This window comes from Diadema setosum, chromosome 1, assembly GCF_964275005.1.
Source record: "Diadema setosum chromosome 1, eeDiaSeto1, whole genome shotgun sequence".
NCBI classification, from domain to species: Eukaryota; Metazoa; Echinodermata; class Echinoidea; order Diadematoida; family Diadematidae; genus Diadema; species Diadema setosum.
In genome coordinates this window covers 39,953,031-39,968,478 of record NC_092685.1, presented here as the reverse complement: position 1 = coordinate 39,968,478, position 15,448 = coordinate 39,953,031, and the positions used below count along the sequence as shown (strand labels likewise).

At 37.7% G+C, this 15,448-nt stretch overlaps 1 protein-coding gene across 1 annotated transcript in view; it reads left to right on the top strand.

The window, feature by feature from the left end:
- LOC140230441 (potassium channel subfamily K member 6-like) overlaps nucleotides 1-8,514 on the top strand; it is a 34,271-nt gene extending 25,757 nt beyond the window's left edge. The window contains exon 4 of the mRNA XM_072310598.1: nucleotides 8,222-8,514. Within this exon, the coding sequence (XP_072166699.1) occupies nucleotides 8,222-8,514 (293 nt within the window). The remainder of the gene's footprint in view (nucleotides 1-8,221) is intronic.
- The last annotated feature ends 6,934 nt before the right edge of the window (nucleotides 8,515-15,448 follow it).

Below are 15,448 nucleotides of genomic sequence, written 5' to 3'. Positions count from 1 at the left end.
TGTGTGTGTTTTTTTATGACGATACAACAACCCTGCTTATGGATTATGGACTTTCAACTTTCAATGAACTTTCAACTGGCATGATGAAGTGGTCGTAACAGGAATACAGCAGTGGCTATCTCGCATTACATTCGCAACAAAATGAAAACAACGAAGGGGTGCCAAGTCTTAACCATACGAACAGCTCGGGAAAATACCCAAATCGTCATTAAACTCAATTTCTGGAAACTGGCCAGAGGCACGTCGAAATAGCAGCAAATTTACGTATAGGTGTGATGATATGGGCGTATATAGCAGTCTATCAATTTTATGACGACAGAAAGACCGAATTAAGGACATAATACATTACTAAAACTCTAACGAGGAGGCCTAGGTCTTATCTTTTGTCAGTGAAAGTGTGTGTGTGTGTGTGTGTGTGTGTGTGTGTGTGTGCGTGTGTGTTTGTGTGTGTGTTTGTCATGTGTGTGTGTGTATGTATATGTGTGTGTTTGTGTCTTCGCAATGATATGCTGATAATGTAGTTAATTCATGTCACTTTTCTCTTTCAATGACAGCTCAGAAAATGAATTAAGAGTTTATATGTGTGCTTGTGTGTGTGTGTGTGTGTATGTGTGTGTTTACCCATGTGTTGCAGTTTTCAAGTACGTTGTGACTTGTATCTCTGGACTTTATTTTCATATTGAGGGTCGAACACATGACTTTGTGTCCATTGGCATATCGATATAATGGTTATGGTCATATTATTTAATGATGTTGATGAAATCTTGGTAAAAAAAAAAAAAAAAAGTGTATGCGTATGGCTACCGGAAGTATTTCGCAAGGAAACAGAAAATCTGTATTTATGGAGACTGTAATGAAAGTTTTAAGAGATGAATAAAGGAGCAGTCATAATGGTTAAAATCTGACATTCATCTGGCACGCAACCATCTTACAATGGTATATATTTTTCTAATATTTCAACGTATTTTATTTCACTGCCAAGTGCGGCTACGTAGCCTTGACACAGACAGGGATGTGGGGGATTGAGTTGCCTTGGTGGCGGTCCGTTATCACTTTCAGATTTTATGTTTTTTTGATGGTTTATTTTTCGAGCAATTTTTATCCGAGTAATGTCCGTAATTCCCTCATAGGATGAAAGAAAATTGTAGACGACTTCATATCATCGCAGTTTAGGGAACACACTTGACGGAAATTTTCTTGAACTCAGTGAAGTTATGTTTTTATCTACGTCTATCTATATGAAAGGGCATTTCAATTGAACTTTATAGAAAGGAGCAACTGCATGCCTCAAATAAGTTATGTACGAAGTACTCCTTGACAAAATAGGTTTATCTAGCATAATTAAGGTATTTTATCTGCTGCATTATTCCTATTCTTTCTGTTTTAATGCAACACCCTCAAACCATATTATACTCAGTGTATATCGTAATTTGAAAGAGGAAGATTATGTAGAATGTTGATTTCTTTCACACTCTACCACGGCTTCTTGAATTATAATGGCTCCAGTGTGAATGGACCCCATCTCGTATTAGTATATCTGTGTGAAACAGCCCACTTCGGGTAGTCTACTTTGAGAAATTATGCAGGTATATCATGGTTAATATCACAAATAATGATGTGCACGCTCTGCGTCCAGCATAAACTTATACCAAATGGCGACAGTAAGGTGCTCCCTTGCTATATGTTTGTGTTATCAAAATGTATATAGATGGAATACATGGCAACGCAAACACTATAATTTATCTATGTCCCATTGAAAAAAACATGCAGCCCATTTGTTGGCAGGCTTTATACAGGGATTTGCTCGGCTCGCATTCGAAGGGAATAATATGTCTACACAACACAAAGCATACGTCACACACACACACACACACACACTTCGCCAATATGCGCAAACTTGTACACATTAAGCATCATACATAACTCATAGTATTATTTCATATTATCATCTTCAGAGAAACATAATTATTACCTCTTCTCTTGTCTCTATTTGAATTAATATGTATGTACATACATATATGATATATATATGTATATATATATATATATATATATATATATATATATCGATATGTAGATAAATGTATATGGTATAGTTTGTGTGTGTGTGTGTGTGTAAACGGAAACCTGTTCTATTGTGTTAGTTTCTTTCAGTATTCTCTGGAGGTATAACCATAGGGACATAACTTATGTCTATGTATGGATGAGGAAAATTTTGTTTGACAAGCATAATTCTTGTCTTGGTATGCACTTTTTAATATTTATTTGCATGATTTATATATATATATATGTATATATATATATATATATATATATATATATATATGTGTGTGTGTGTGTGTGTGTGTGTGTGTGTGTTGTATAATTATTTTAAGCATGTGTGTTTACTGAGGTGTATGCATGCGTCCTGTGTAATTCAATTCAAATATTATTTCATTTTTCGACAAGAACATATTATACATTTCACTTTCTTTGGTAGCAGATAGTACGTTTTCATATTTGTATTGTAAGTTGTCAACTTATTTTTCACTGAGCTGGAGATTAACAGTCATCATATTATCCAAAAATATTATTAAAAAAACAAACAAACCCAGCATCTTATTCATGGACCCCACCCATATCATATTGGCGTGGGAATTCTCCGTTGCTCGCTCTTTCTGAAAGAATCACGTCTTTCCGTATGTCCCATTCACTTGAGCTATAATACGCGATGTATCCTATATCAACATGCACTACCAGTCATTTTATTTGTTTGGTTTTTTTTTTTCTGCGTGATTTCTTTCTCTTTACCTAGTTGGAGGGAGGTCATCTGCTTGTCACACACATACACACAAAAGAAAGAATAATGGATTGATTATACGTTCACACGGATATAAGAGGAAAATCAATACCATCTCGCACGCCCAAACACGTAATGATCGCTCTAGCCCTGTTTTTAGGTCGCGGCAAGCAAACTGCAATTATCACCTACGAATGCATTATACCGTTCTAGAGCATGAGTGTAAACAACACACCTGTTTTATTTGGAATTCGTGATGATAATTGTAGATCGTATCCAAAGTATAAATCCCCATTACCAGACGATTCTTTCCCTTAATATCAAAATTATTAGTTATTGAAAGTCATTAGTATTTCAAAGAAGGAAAATATTATCCCGGATAGAAGGGATGTTTTTCGCCCACCGCGTTATTGTCATTAGCATGATTAATATGTTGTGCAGGTGCTGCTAAGACTAAATCAGTAAGTAAATCCTTGTTTTACTGTAAAGATTGTCCATGTAACATCTGCTTCACATAAAGTTAGCGTAAAATTAATGCTGAAAGCGTTGTTAAACGCAACGTGTATATTTCGAAAAATATTTTTGATAGTTACTAGAACAGCAATATGCTGTAGATTCTTTAGTTTATTCAGTGTAAAATCAGTGTTGTTGAACTTTTCGTATACTATGAAATGTATAACCCTATAGAGCCACGAACACAGCGTGGAGATCAAAATATCAGCGATCATCATTCCACTGGCGATGGATTTCAAAACTAGATCGTGCGTGAAAATGTTTGAACAATGGCAAATGCATTCTTTACTTCCGACTCTTTCTCTATACCGTTCATGTTTTTGTTTTCTTTCTTTCTTTTCACTTTGTGAAACATTTTTGTATTTCTTATTTGTATATGTTTTCATCTATCCATGTCACCTATCTCATTTACACCCGAAGGATCCTTGTCCTCGAAAAACATAAATTTCCAACTAATCCCCTCAGGGTAAGGCTTATAGCTCTCTTGCCGCCTCCGAAAGGACGAATGTCATTGTTTCTATAGCTCCTTGTGTTTAGGGAGATATAAGGGAAGAGGACAAAGCAGAAAAATCCGACTTGCACACCTGTTTCTATAATGACATATCCAAGGTCTGTTCATTACAAACAGTTGATACAGAGTCTCGGCCGGGACTAAGTAGATCACTCGACTTGATCATGATACTATGATGTGTTGACTGGTGTGGGGTTGGTGGTATACATCATGGTTTGAGTGCGTTGCAAAGGACATTTAGATTAGCGTATTTCCACCACACTGCAGCAAAGCGTAATCAGAGAACGTCCGTCCGTGTGATTTCCACGTTTTTTAATCTATCTGTTTTTATGCTCTTTCGTTTGTTTCAGTTTAATTTGTTTGTGTTTTGTCTTGTTTAGGAGAGGGCGGCTGTTATTGTTGTTACTGTTGTGGAAAGCGTTGGCACCATCGGTTTCCAAGAATTTTGTCGTTATTTTGTTTTCAAAGAAAAAAAAAAGTGCATGCAAATGACGCAAGGATGTAAAGACGTGTACGTGATCTGACAATATCTGGAAACAATGCAGAGATATTATGTAGATCATGGACACAATTCTTGAGGTCCATGTTTTTGTTTGTTGTTTTCCGTTTGTTGGTGTGTTTTGATAGTAGCAAGTCATCCTGTCATTCCGCAAATGGTTTTGATAAATACAGGGGGATTTTATCAAACTTTTCGGCCAGTCTGTGGCGAAACTGTCTTTTTCTAACATGTATGCAGTGTCTCTTCCAGCAAGTATGACAAACATTGTTTCCATTTGTTTACCCGTGAGCTATTTTGAGATTTTGGATTTCCTACCGCCGGACGTTCATACAGAGTGGGCACGAATAAGAAATGTGTATAAGGGGAAAAAACGGTTTCATTGGGATAATAATCTCATCACCGAAAGCTATGAGATCCCGCCTAGCGCTTTAAAAGATTTGAAATAATGTTACCAATAACGTTATCATTCTCAAAATAATGATTGCAATAGGAACGTCTGGCTCTGACCTGTACCACTGTGGTGTTCATATACTCTGTAGTCTGTCCTTATTTATATAATTGCATCAGCTTTTTGACCAGATATTTTCTCTACTGAAATTTTGTCTATATTGTGTTCAAGCCATTTATAAACTGAATATGATATATATATATATATATATATATATATATATATATATATATATTTTCTTTTTTTTTTCTCGAGATCAAGAATACAGTTCGTCCTCATAAGCATTTGCTGTTGTTGAGTATGACAAATTATCAAACAAGACCTGACTATACAAGCTCAAATAATTGGTTTCGTAATGATTTCATGACGAAAGGTCTTTATTACATCACCTTTACATAATATTTCATCATGGTTACAGCTTCCTGCATATACTATAAAATCTGTGTGTGTGTGTGTGTGTGTGTCAGTGTCTCTGTGCACTTGCTTCAGACAAATATACACGGATAGTCCGATAAGGAATTAATTTTTTTATTCATTCATTTTTTTCCATTTCCAACAAAAACATATATGAATATCTTACAGAGATTGAATACATAAATTACATCACGACACATAATAAAAGATAAGTTAGCAGAATATCTTTAATGGGGAGGAATGCTAAAAAGCAGAGCTTGTAGGGTGCATCCCCCACACGTAATACAACAAATTATATGATTGAAAGACAGATTGAAAGGTACATACAAATCTATGATAGCAGTCGTGTAGTTATTACAACGTATCCATTTGAATCCCCCCCCCCCCCAAAAAAAAGTAACAATTCAAGGCTTGTAAAATACCTCAGAATCTTTCAGGATTTGAACTAGAATGATATCAGTTCATGTAAGTATAAAATGCTGGTACTGTTATTCCATGAAGAACATTTTGCTATGGATATAAATGTTTGTACGTCGCAAACAACTGAATGTGCCGCACGGTTATTCGATATCTTATGAAGATAACCATATTGTTAGGATCTCAATTGACTTGACGACTTATGTCTGTTGACGTTCAAAAGAGATCGATGAAAAAAAAAAAAAACCGAACGCGACGTAGGCACACGATGTGTGGATCTCACAAAGTAAATCTTACAAAACCAGAGTTCGTCTCAGGTTTACTTGAAAACTATATTTTGTTGTGATGCATGGGGAATCATGAGGAGAATGGGACGACCATTACATTGCACGAAAGCCATGGAATGTTTAAAATCGGAAACTACTTTGGTAAAAGAGAACCTCATTTTGTTGTTGACCATCGACTAACTCTGATAGAAGCGACAATGTGCACTTCCTGTCTCTCCCAGAAACCTTCATTATGCAACAGTTTTCGATATGTGAATGAATATATATATATATATATATATATATATATATATATATATATATATATATATATATATACATAATGAATGAAATCGGAAAATGTGAACAGGTATAAATAATCCGATATGCAGCGATCACATAATATTATGATTCGCACCATTTCCTTAGAAATTATTATCTCTCGCTGACTGGTGAGAGACAAGATTATGATAGTACCCAGGAGTGTGCTCCGACGCTCCTGGTCGTAAACAACATCATTTGCAGAACTTTTTTCTTTTCCCGCGTGGTCCGTTACGACTTCCGGAAGATAGATAGATAGATAGATAGATAGATAGAGAGAGAGGGGGGGGGGTAGGGAGAGAGAAATCAGTGATAATTCTGCATCATGATCTATCCTTTGGCAATTCATCATCATAACAGATCAAACGGTGATCAACAAGAAAACCGAAGAAAAAAATCGAATCCAGAAAAAGGCCTGAATGCTATGTATTGCTAAACAAATATTGACCGTTTCGGCTTCAGCAAATTTGCATGAATGCATAAGATTGGTATTTCATGGTGGGAAAAGTTCAATCGTCTGATATAATTAAAACCGTGAAGAACTCACATTGTGTGTCAACATACAGTTAAGGGGATTGTGCGCAGTGCGGATAAGACTCTTGACTTCAGTCGGGGAACCGTGTTCGAATCCCGCCCAGTGCTTACGTCCTTGGACAAGATGTTTTTACTCACCATGTCCCTAAGTGTAAAAATGGGTACCTGGCAAAGCTAGGGTAATAATGGCAGGGCCGTCTGGTAAAGCAGTGGGAGAACCAAACAGGCTGCCCTCGATAAAGAGATTTTTTCGGGATGGCTTTTTCGAAATACTATATTTAGTCATTTTTTATTTGGATGAACTGAACAAAGACAAGGGTCATTGACTTATTGCCCCAGACAGGACGGGCAGGGTATAGGTTAATAAACATGATAAACATTGAGTTATATTGACTCGTATGTTTAATGTTTATGTGAATTAAGGTAAGAGAAACCTCTCGGATAGATGATAAAGCTTTCTAAATAGGGTGCGCTTTCTGTAATACGCAGTCTCTCTGGCATGTCTTCACAGACGTATCACAGCTTTTGTTGGAACAAAATTTGCTGATATCGTGGGGTTTTGTATTCTCTGCAGCTGCTTCAATATTGACGATGTTTATAATAGCAGGTCTCTTATCGCCTATGTCAGTTTTGATTAGTCATCCATGACGTATTACGGAATGCAATACGTCAGCTATACAGATACCACTTTTACACATGGAAGGCGGCCCCGAGGCTGGCTTGCATAGTGACCGACCGGAGGTCGGACCTGCTAGTGCAGTGAGGCCCGTGCTTACACATGGACCGGTCTCACGTCCCCCCTTCTGTCCTCTGCACATCGACTACCCTTGAAACAACTGACCTTTTTTTTTTTTGGTTTCTTTTTTTTTTTGTTAATGTGTTTCTTTTTCTTGTTTCCATACCATGTGTCATCTACGCATGATAGCCTATTGTGAACATATTATGCCTCACAATCCTACCATTTTGCAAGTATTCACCGAGGTAACTATGGTACGCAATGTAATGTAGACTTATATCGAAAGCAACAAAGTAGAACAAGAAAGGTATGGGACTATACGTATGCTGGGCACAATAGATCAGTTAATAGGCCTTACCATACATGTTTTTTCTATGTTTCTTTTCACAAAAATATAAGACAGTGTGTTGTATGAAACATCTAATGAATACAAGAACATTGAACAAGTGTTAGTGCGCGGGAAATGATTCTTTGCGAGGTAAATGCTGACAAGCTAATGATCGCATTATGACCTCTTGAGAAGGTCATGTGACCAGTCAATCGCCGAAGCCGGCACTAGGCTGGGATTACCGTTTTAGAAGCCGTAAACAGGCCCCGGACCTACAGAGATATATTTTGAAATGGAGCTGGGTTTTGTTTGGATCTTTACACCGGCCTTTGGGCCGGCATAGATAATAGCTAGGTGGTCTTGCTTGTTGTGAAAACCAAAACCAAAACCAAAACCAAAAATTGCTTAATATTCTAAACACATACACACGCTTCTTTCACATCTCCCTCATCCAGTATATCTGCTCCTTGGACTTGGCATGATGCTCCTCCTCGTCGACACCATCATCAAGATCCCGGAAATCCAGCGTCTCTGGGAGATGTCGTCGATGTCCGCTCCATCGTCCGCCTCCACCTCCCTTAACTCCTCGCGGAGTGCCTCGCCGACGCCCTCCGGCGGCGGAGACAAGTCCCTGCTCAAGAACTTCGGTGGCAAGCACAAGTCGGAGGAGGAGCGAGAACTCACTACGGCCGCGGCGCCAATAGGCACGTACGACGCCATTGGGGAGAAAGAACAGCGCGATGCATGAAAGGAAGGAACCCCGCAGGGGTCATGATTTATATTATGTGCAATGTGAGACCTGACGTGACTATAAGAGCACTTCCGGTGCCAAAGGTCAAATGTCAAAAACGCAGCGGTACTTTTAAAAAAGTATACATGTACAACAGTGACAGAAGACGTGAGACGTTTTGTTCGTTTTTGGAACAAGACAAAAGGGGCATTGTTGTTTAAAGCGCAAGCGACTTGTTGCATATCTGTTGCATTTATCAAGACGATATCAAAATGTGGAGCTTGTCGAGCCGATATCAAGCATGTGTAACAAGTAACGGGTAGGTGGATAGAAGAGGGAAAACAGGGCTGTCGTAGGGATATCGCTGCATCTTTTCTTTATCGATCATTCAACTCCAGTGTTTTGTTGTGTATTACCTAAGTTTATTACTCTTGCCAGTACGGCTCGCATTGACAACACTAGAATATAATATCTATATCTCCTCGTTAATGTGATTAATTATATGTTTATATTATGTTTTTGTGTCTAAGTATAACACAGGTTTCAGCTCGTCGTTGCGATTATGTTTCCACTTAAAGTAGGTTTATCCCATTTGATATCATAAGAGACGGAGTATTAATACAAAGTATAATTTTGTAAGTTCTATGTGCATGTTCTTCAAACAAAGGGAAGTGTAAATAGACTCCTCCAAGATAAATGAGATAAATAAAAGGACAAAATTGGCACTATCATGATACAGATGAGGTAAAACAGACTCCAGATTCACAGGTAAAGTAAGAGGGGGATAGGTATGACCCGTATCATACTGAACTGCGAATGTGAACGTCCGACACAGTCGCTTAAACCGGAATTCGGCATTCCTATATATCATTCTTCCAATTCTGTATAAGCTGAATAATGGTGGCAAAACCTGTGCCAACAATGTACGGATTATATGGATGACCTCACTGCTTGAAAAGGAATAGATAATAGGATGAGTTACATAAATATTTGCTTGGATTACGTCCTTGTGTTATGATACATGCTCGTCGATCATGCATGAGATCCATAGAAAAAACAACAACCAACCAATAACAACAAAACACCCATAGACACAAAATACAAACAAACAACCAAATAAAGACGTTATATGCAAGGTCCAAAGATCATGATTTTTTCCCTTGAAATATTATATACAAAAGTATGCACGTAGCGCTTTGAGATACAGTTCAATAAATTTTGTAGGCATACCGTGAAGTACAGAGACTCAACCGAAAAAAAAAAAAACATCTTGAAGGCTACCGGCTTATGCTCAAAATACTTCTGCCAGATAATTCAATGTTTCGGCGTGCCTAGTGGTTGTGTTTGCGTGTTTTCATTTCTTTTCTTTAGTTTTCTTTCCCCTTTTTTGTATTTAATTAAACTCTACCAGCGGTCCTGATGTGCACGTAATAGTATAAACATAAGTGTGATTTCGGTTCGTTCATTATCATGTACTTACAAGCCTCACTTGCTTCATTTGAATTGTCTTGCCTTATAAAAACGAGACACGAGAAAGTCATTCCCAACAGTCTATCTATTAATGATAAGGGGGAAAATGCTGCTCCCTTCTTTAATATATATCAAATGCAATAAAGATATCACAGAATGAGCGACAGATTTGTTGCGTTTTTGAGCATCAAAATGTGTTTTGTGGCATGAAGGATTACGACGCCATTTTGCTATGATTACAATGACTACGGGTAAAAGAACAATTTCAGACCATGTTGATAGTTTTGTCATGCCTCTTTTAAAGCTGTATTTTCTTTTGAGGGAGTTATTCAAATTTAACTGTTTGTTGTACAGATCCCCTTTGTTAATATAATTTGGTATGATTATACAGTCTTTCGACATTTAGAATGTTTACCATTGATTTGTTGCTAGGTAGTCGTATTGTGTTTAAAAAGTGCACTAAATATGTCTGTCATGCATAAACATTACAGTACTGGACAACCAGCACGACATCAATTCTCCTGTAATTTTGCGAAAAATATTGTGTTCCACTTATTTATTTCAGCCATAGTTGAAACGTACAGACACTCACCCAAACCATGTACACTATTCTTAAATCGTATGCATTGTCACGTTTAATGATTTTGTTTTTGTTGTTCTAAAAAGCACGTGTTTGCGCAAAGATGTCTCGTTTTACATATTATTATTGTTACGCTGAAAGGAAGGCTTCTATTCGTTATTCCGAAGTTCGTTAATCCGTAAATGAAATAAGGTTCGTTATGCCGAAGGTTCGTTAGTCCGAAAGAAAATAAGGTTTGTTATTCCTAAGGTTCGTTATTTCGAAGGTTCGTTAATCTGAAAACGAAATAAGATTCGTAATTCCGAAGATTTGTTAGTACGCACCTCCTTTTCATTTTCGGATGAACGATTCTATAGTTCTGAATGACGAACCTTATTTCATTCTGAGATTATCGAACATCCAGGCATAGTGAATTTATGTGTTTTGGAATAACGAACATACCCGAAGGAAGGTATAGGTGTCATGAGGTCGAGGCGTGCTCAGTGTAAAGTGGACATCATACATGTATGTATAGATTCAATAAAGTGTGAATGCATCAATTGATTCACAAGGTTTACAACCGTGTATTATGAGAAGAGACTGTATCATATTTCTTCTCTCTCCCGTCTCCCACTTTGTTTGTTTGTTTGTTTGTTTTTCATTGTTCCATATTCCACGTTTCAACGGATAAACCATTAAAAAAAAATGCATGGATGAATTGTCAAATACAGCATTTTAGGCAATTAAACATGTGAAATAATGAGGAATCTACATAAAAGCACAGGGTGTAGATTCCAAGATGCTGATATGAGATAAATTCTTACTTGATATTTGCAACTTGTGGAGCTGTTATCAGATGATCAGATGAACTACGTAAAGATAATCGCGTTAAAGTCAGTACGTTAAAAGATACAGTGTAGTGTGTGTATGTGTGTATGTGTGTGCGTGCGTATGTATGTGCGCGTGTGTATGTGGGTTGGGTAAGTTTGTTGACATGTACTTGTACACGTGTAAAGACAAAGTATGTTCTGGATTCAAAAGGTTTATAGTGTTTGCTTAACGGAATACTGTGTCATGATACAAGATATATAGCACTGTTTATGATGTGTGTTTGACTACGACATAAGATTTTATGCAGAAGGAATACATGCTGAGCTTAATTGCAGTTTTATATTACCAAGGTTGAGATGAAATAGAACCATGTGAGAGCTAATTTTACGTTTGAAATGCATACACAGTTTTACAGTAGATAGGTACACTGTAGAGTAGGCACCATTATTTTATCAAAGAGAGCAAGATAATGATTGTATAACAGCAACTTCCCGTGCAAGACAGACTTTATATTTCTAATGCACGAATGTGAACGGAAAAACAACGCATGCCACGTGTGGCCAATCAACCAATTACAATGTGTAGGCCTTTATGATGCAATATAGCTGGTGTGTGTGTGTGTGAGAGAGATGTAGGGAGTGTATTTGTGTGCGTGCGTGCGTGTGTGTGCGTGTGTGTGTGTGTGTGGGGGGGGGGGTATGTGAGGGTTTGTGTATATGTGTGCGTTTTGAACGGTATTAGCTAATGCGCTAAACGTTTAATACTATAAATGAAAATACCACAGCAGTAACAACGCACTAACAGCTGATTGGTTGGTGCTCAGCATGGTGACTGCGCTCACGGTACTTTACTCTTTGTAATCAGATGGTGCCCCAGGAGGGCCCTGCGTCATATACGCTGCGCACACACGAGTATAAATTATTCTCTAAACACACAAGGGAAAGTTCCTACCGAAATCCTAAGGGCATATTGAAAAAAAAATGAGAGAAGAAAATCCTCTGTCTACAAATGTGATAACGTTTAGAAAAAGGATTATAAAAAGTGAATCATTGATGATGAAAAATTTACGCAAGTACTTCTGACCTTCCGAAATATGTTTTCCCTTAGTCTCTCCTTTGTTTCTGTTGTTGTTTCCCTTTTCTATCGTTAAAGTCAGATTTATTAATCCCTTGTGAATTTGAATGAAATATTTTCTGTCAGCGGCATCAAAATCGGATCTGACCAAATCCCCATGGAAAGGGAAAAGAAGACTACTTATACAGGCGCTGTGGAGCACCCCAATTTGCATCTCATTATCGCCCCGTTCTATTTGAATTTCCAACGGGCATTCACGGCTGCCCGAAACTGTGTGCATGAAAAAGTCAAATCTTTACCTTCTCCTTGTGCCGCTATACGTGCCGCTAGTAAACTCAAACTTCCCACACTATCTAAGTTTTTAAAAACCTTCCTTTTGATGAAAAAATTATGAAATTTGCTGCACTAGAACTTGAGATATTAAAGCGTTTTGAAAATCACCTCTCACAAAACATGCTCTCTGTTTTTTTCCGACTGGACTATGGCCGGGCTCCAATGTGTCCGAAATTAGCAACATAAGTTCATCAGGCCTCAATCCATATATGGTGAAAGTTTTCGCTTGGTTCCACCTGTACTTTTTGAGAAATCAACTTGTTTCTACAGGGTTTGGAATAGAAAATTGTAGTCAGCGAAACAATTGAAAATGACGTCATTTCTTTTCCCGTAATATTGGGCATGCGTGGTACGTGAGATTCAGGATTTCGTGCTCATAAGTTAATGCATTGTTGGTTTGCATGTGACGCAGTCAATTCTGCTGAGTGTCGCACGGCGGTGACTGCTGAGCTGCTGCCGCGCACGCTGCAGGCAGCAATGCGTTGTGTGTGCTGTGTGTGCGTTGTGTGTGTTGCGTTGTGTGTGCGTTGTGTGTGCTGTGACATGCAACGCTACAGTGACGCGATTATACATACATGGGACCGACCTGTACGCTTTGCGTTCGTGTCATTTTTGACATCACCTTCTGTTTTTTTCCGACACAACCATGGCCGGGAATATTACGGTGTGAAATTTAAGATGCAAGCAGATAAATAAATTTCGGTGTACTTTGTTCGAATGGCGCTTTGGTTCCGCAATCACACTTCGTGAATTCTAGGATGATTTTCGAGGCATATTTTTGGTAATTTTGCTCGCCAGGTTTTCGCTAAAATTTCACATTTTATCATTGTCAAATCCTTTAATATGTTATATGTGCATATTCGGACATGTTTTCAAATTCAAACTAACTCAATTTTAATCCGAAAATAGGTTTCCTTAAATTGTTATTGGCTTGAGAAGTTGTTTACTTTTTCTCAACTACGCGAGTACATGTTGTTTACTTTATGCAAATGAGGCTCGGCTGCCGATGGATTTCTGCGAGATAATTGGGGTGCTCCACCGCCATCATGACCAACATTGTCAATGAATATTGACACAGCGTGTTTATAAGCGATGCAGCAGTTTCATCTGAATGATAGCTTTTGAATAATGTGATCAGGGGGTGTTTCATCAACGTTTGTCGGCGCTGACAACTTGAATCACCATAGTAACAGTCAGTGACCAGAGCATCTCAGCCAATCAAAACCAAGGATTTTGCTGAAATTGGTCAGCGCCGACGACAAGCTTGATGAAACACCCCCAGATGGCATTGGTATTAAACAGGGACTGATGTCTTCACGTAACGGGCGCGTGGAATGACTGAATCGAAAGAGAAACCAGCCTACCAAAATATACATAATCACGCTTATAGATGAACATATAAAAAAATGATATATTGCCACCATCAAAGTAGTTTAAGAGTTATATAACATGTTGTAAGCAACCATGAGGTATACAAAAACCATTTTTAGCGTTAAAGGCATAATTTACCATTTGCAGATGAAAGCATTAGTGCTTTAAAATAGTTCTAAAATGTGAGTTAGGGATAGAAACAACCACTGTCGAAATTTGAATCCGTATAATCGATGTTAAGTGTTGTTAAATACACAAAATGTGAACAATAGTTATAATAAAAATGTTTCCAGACTAAACCGTATACAGTTACGGTTTATTGAGAAAAACCCTGATATCTCCTTATATTTTAGGTTTTATTGCAAATATTTCATATGGTAGGATGTTTTATGATACAACAGACCTACACATATGCATCAAATGTGATATCTGGAACATTTTTGAAATCACTGCTCCCAAAGGTAAACTGGACCTTTAAATAGGAATCAGGCTCTCCTTCATACTCTATTTCCACCCAACGAATGTATATATGAATGAGATATCTTGTTTGAACGATTTGTAAGAAGTCACGTAAAAAAAAAATAGAGACGGCCATCTAACTCTTCAAAGAATATCAACGATAACAATCAGAAATCAATAATTCATAGGAAAAAACGTAGCAACTAAAAGCAAAATGGTATTGCCTTATCATTGAACGTACTCCTTATATTGTTATACGTACAAATGTTGTAGGTTATTCTGTACAGTAGTTTTTCAAAGTTTGTCTGTACTGTTGGGAAAAAAGTGTACAATAAAACACGCGAGATATAAGATGGTTGGACGATCCTATAAAAAAAAGTATCAGAAAATTCCTTCGCATAGATTTTGAACCCTAATCTCTTCATAGACCGGAAGGTGTGGTTGCAAAAATAGGCTTCAGTCAGACCGCTTGTATTACTCCTCAGCTATTCAATAACACCAATTTCATGGGTGATGGTGCTCATTGAAATACGTCACTCATGCAGTGTGATTCTTATTCGCACGCTATGAAATGCATACACGGACACACACACACATACACACACACACAAAGAAATAGAAAAGAAACAAAAATAGACAGGCACAGCGGAGCCAGACAGTATCAAAACTCTCTAACAAAGATTCGACACGAGGCCACGCCTCTTTATTGATTGCAACGACCAAAGACTTGAATTAAACGTCAAGAGTTTTTAGCTGAGAGTGTAATGCCATGGAATAATACATGTGTAGAGTGTTTTGGCACGGTAAAACCCGTATAGCGTTGCACAAACTGTTCAAAGTCCATGGCACAGAAAG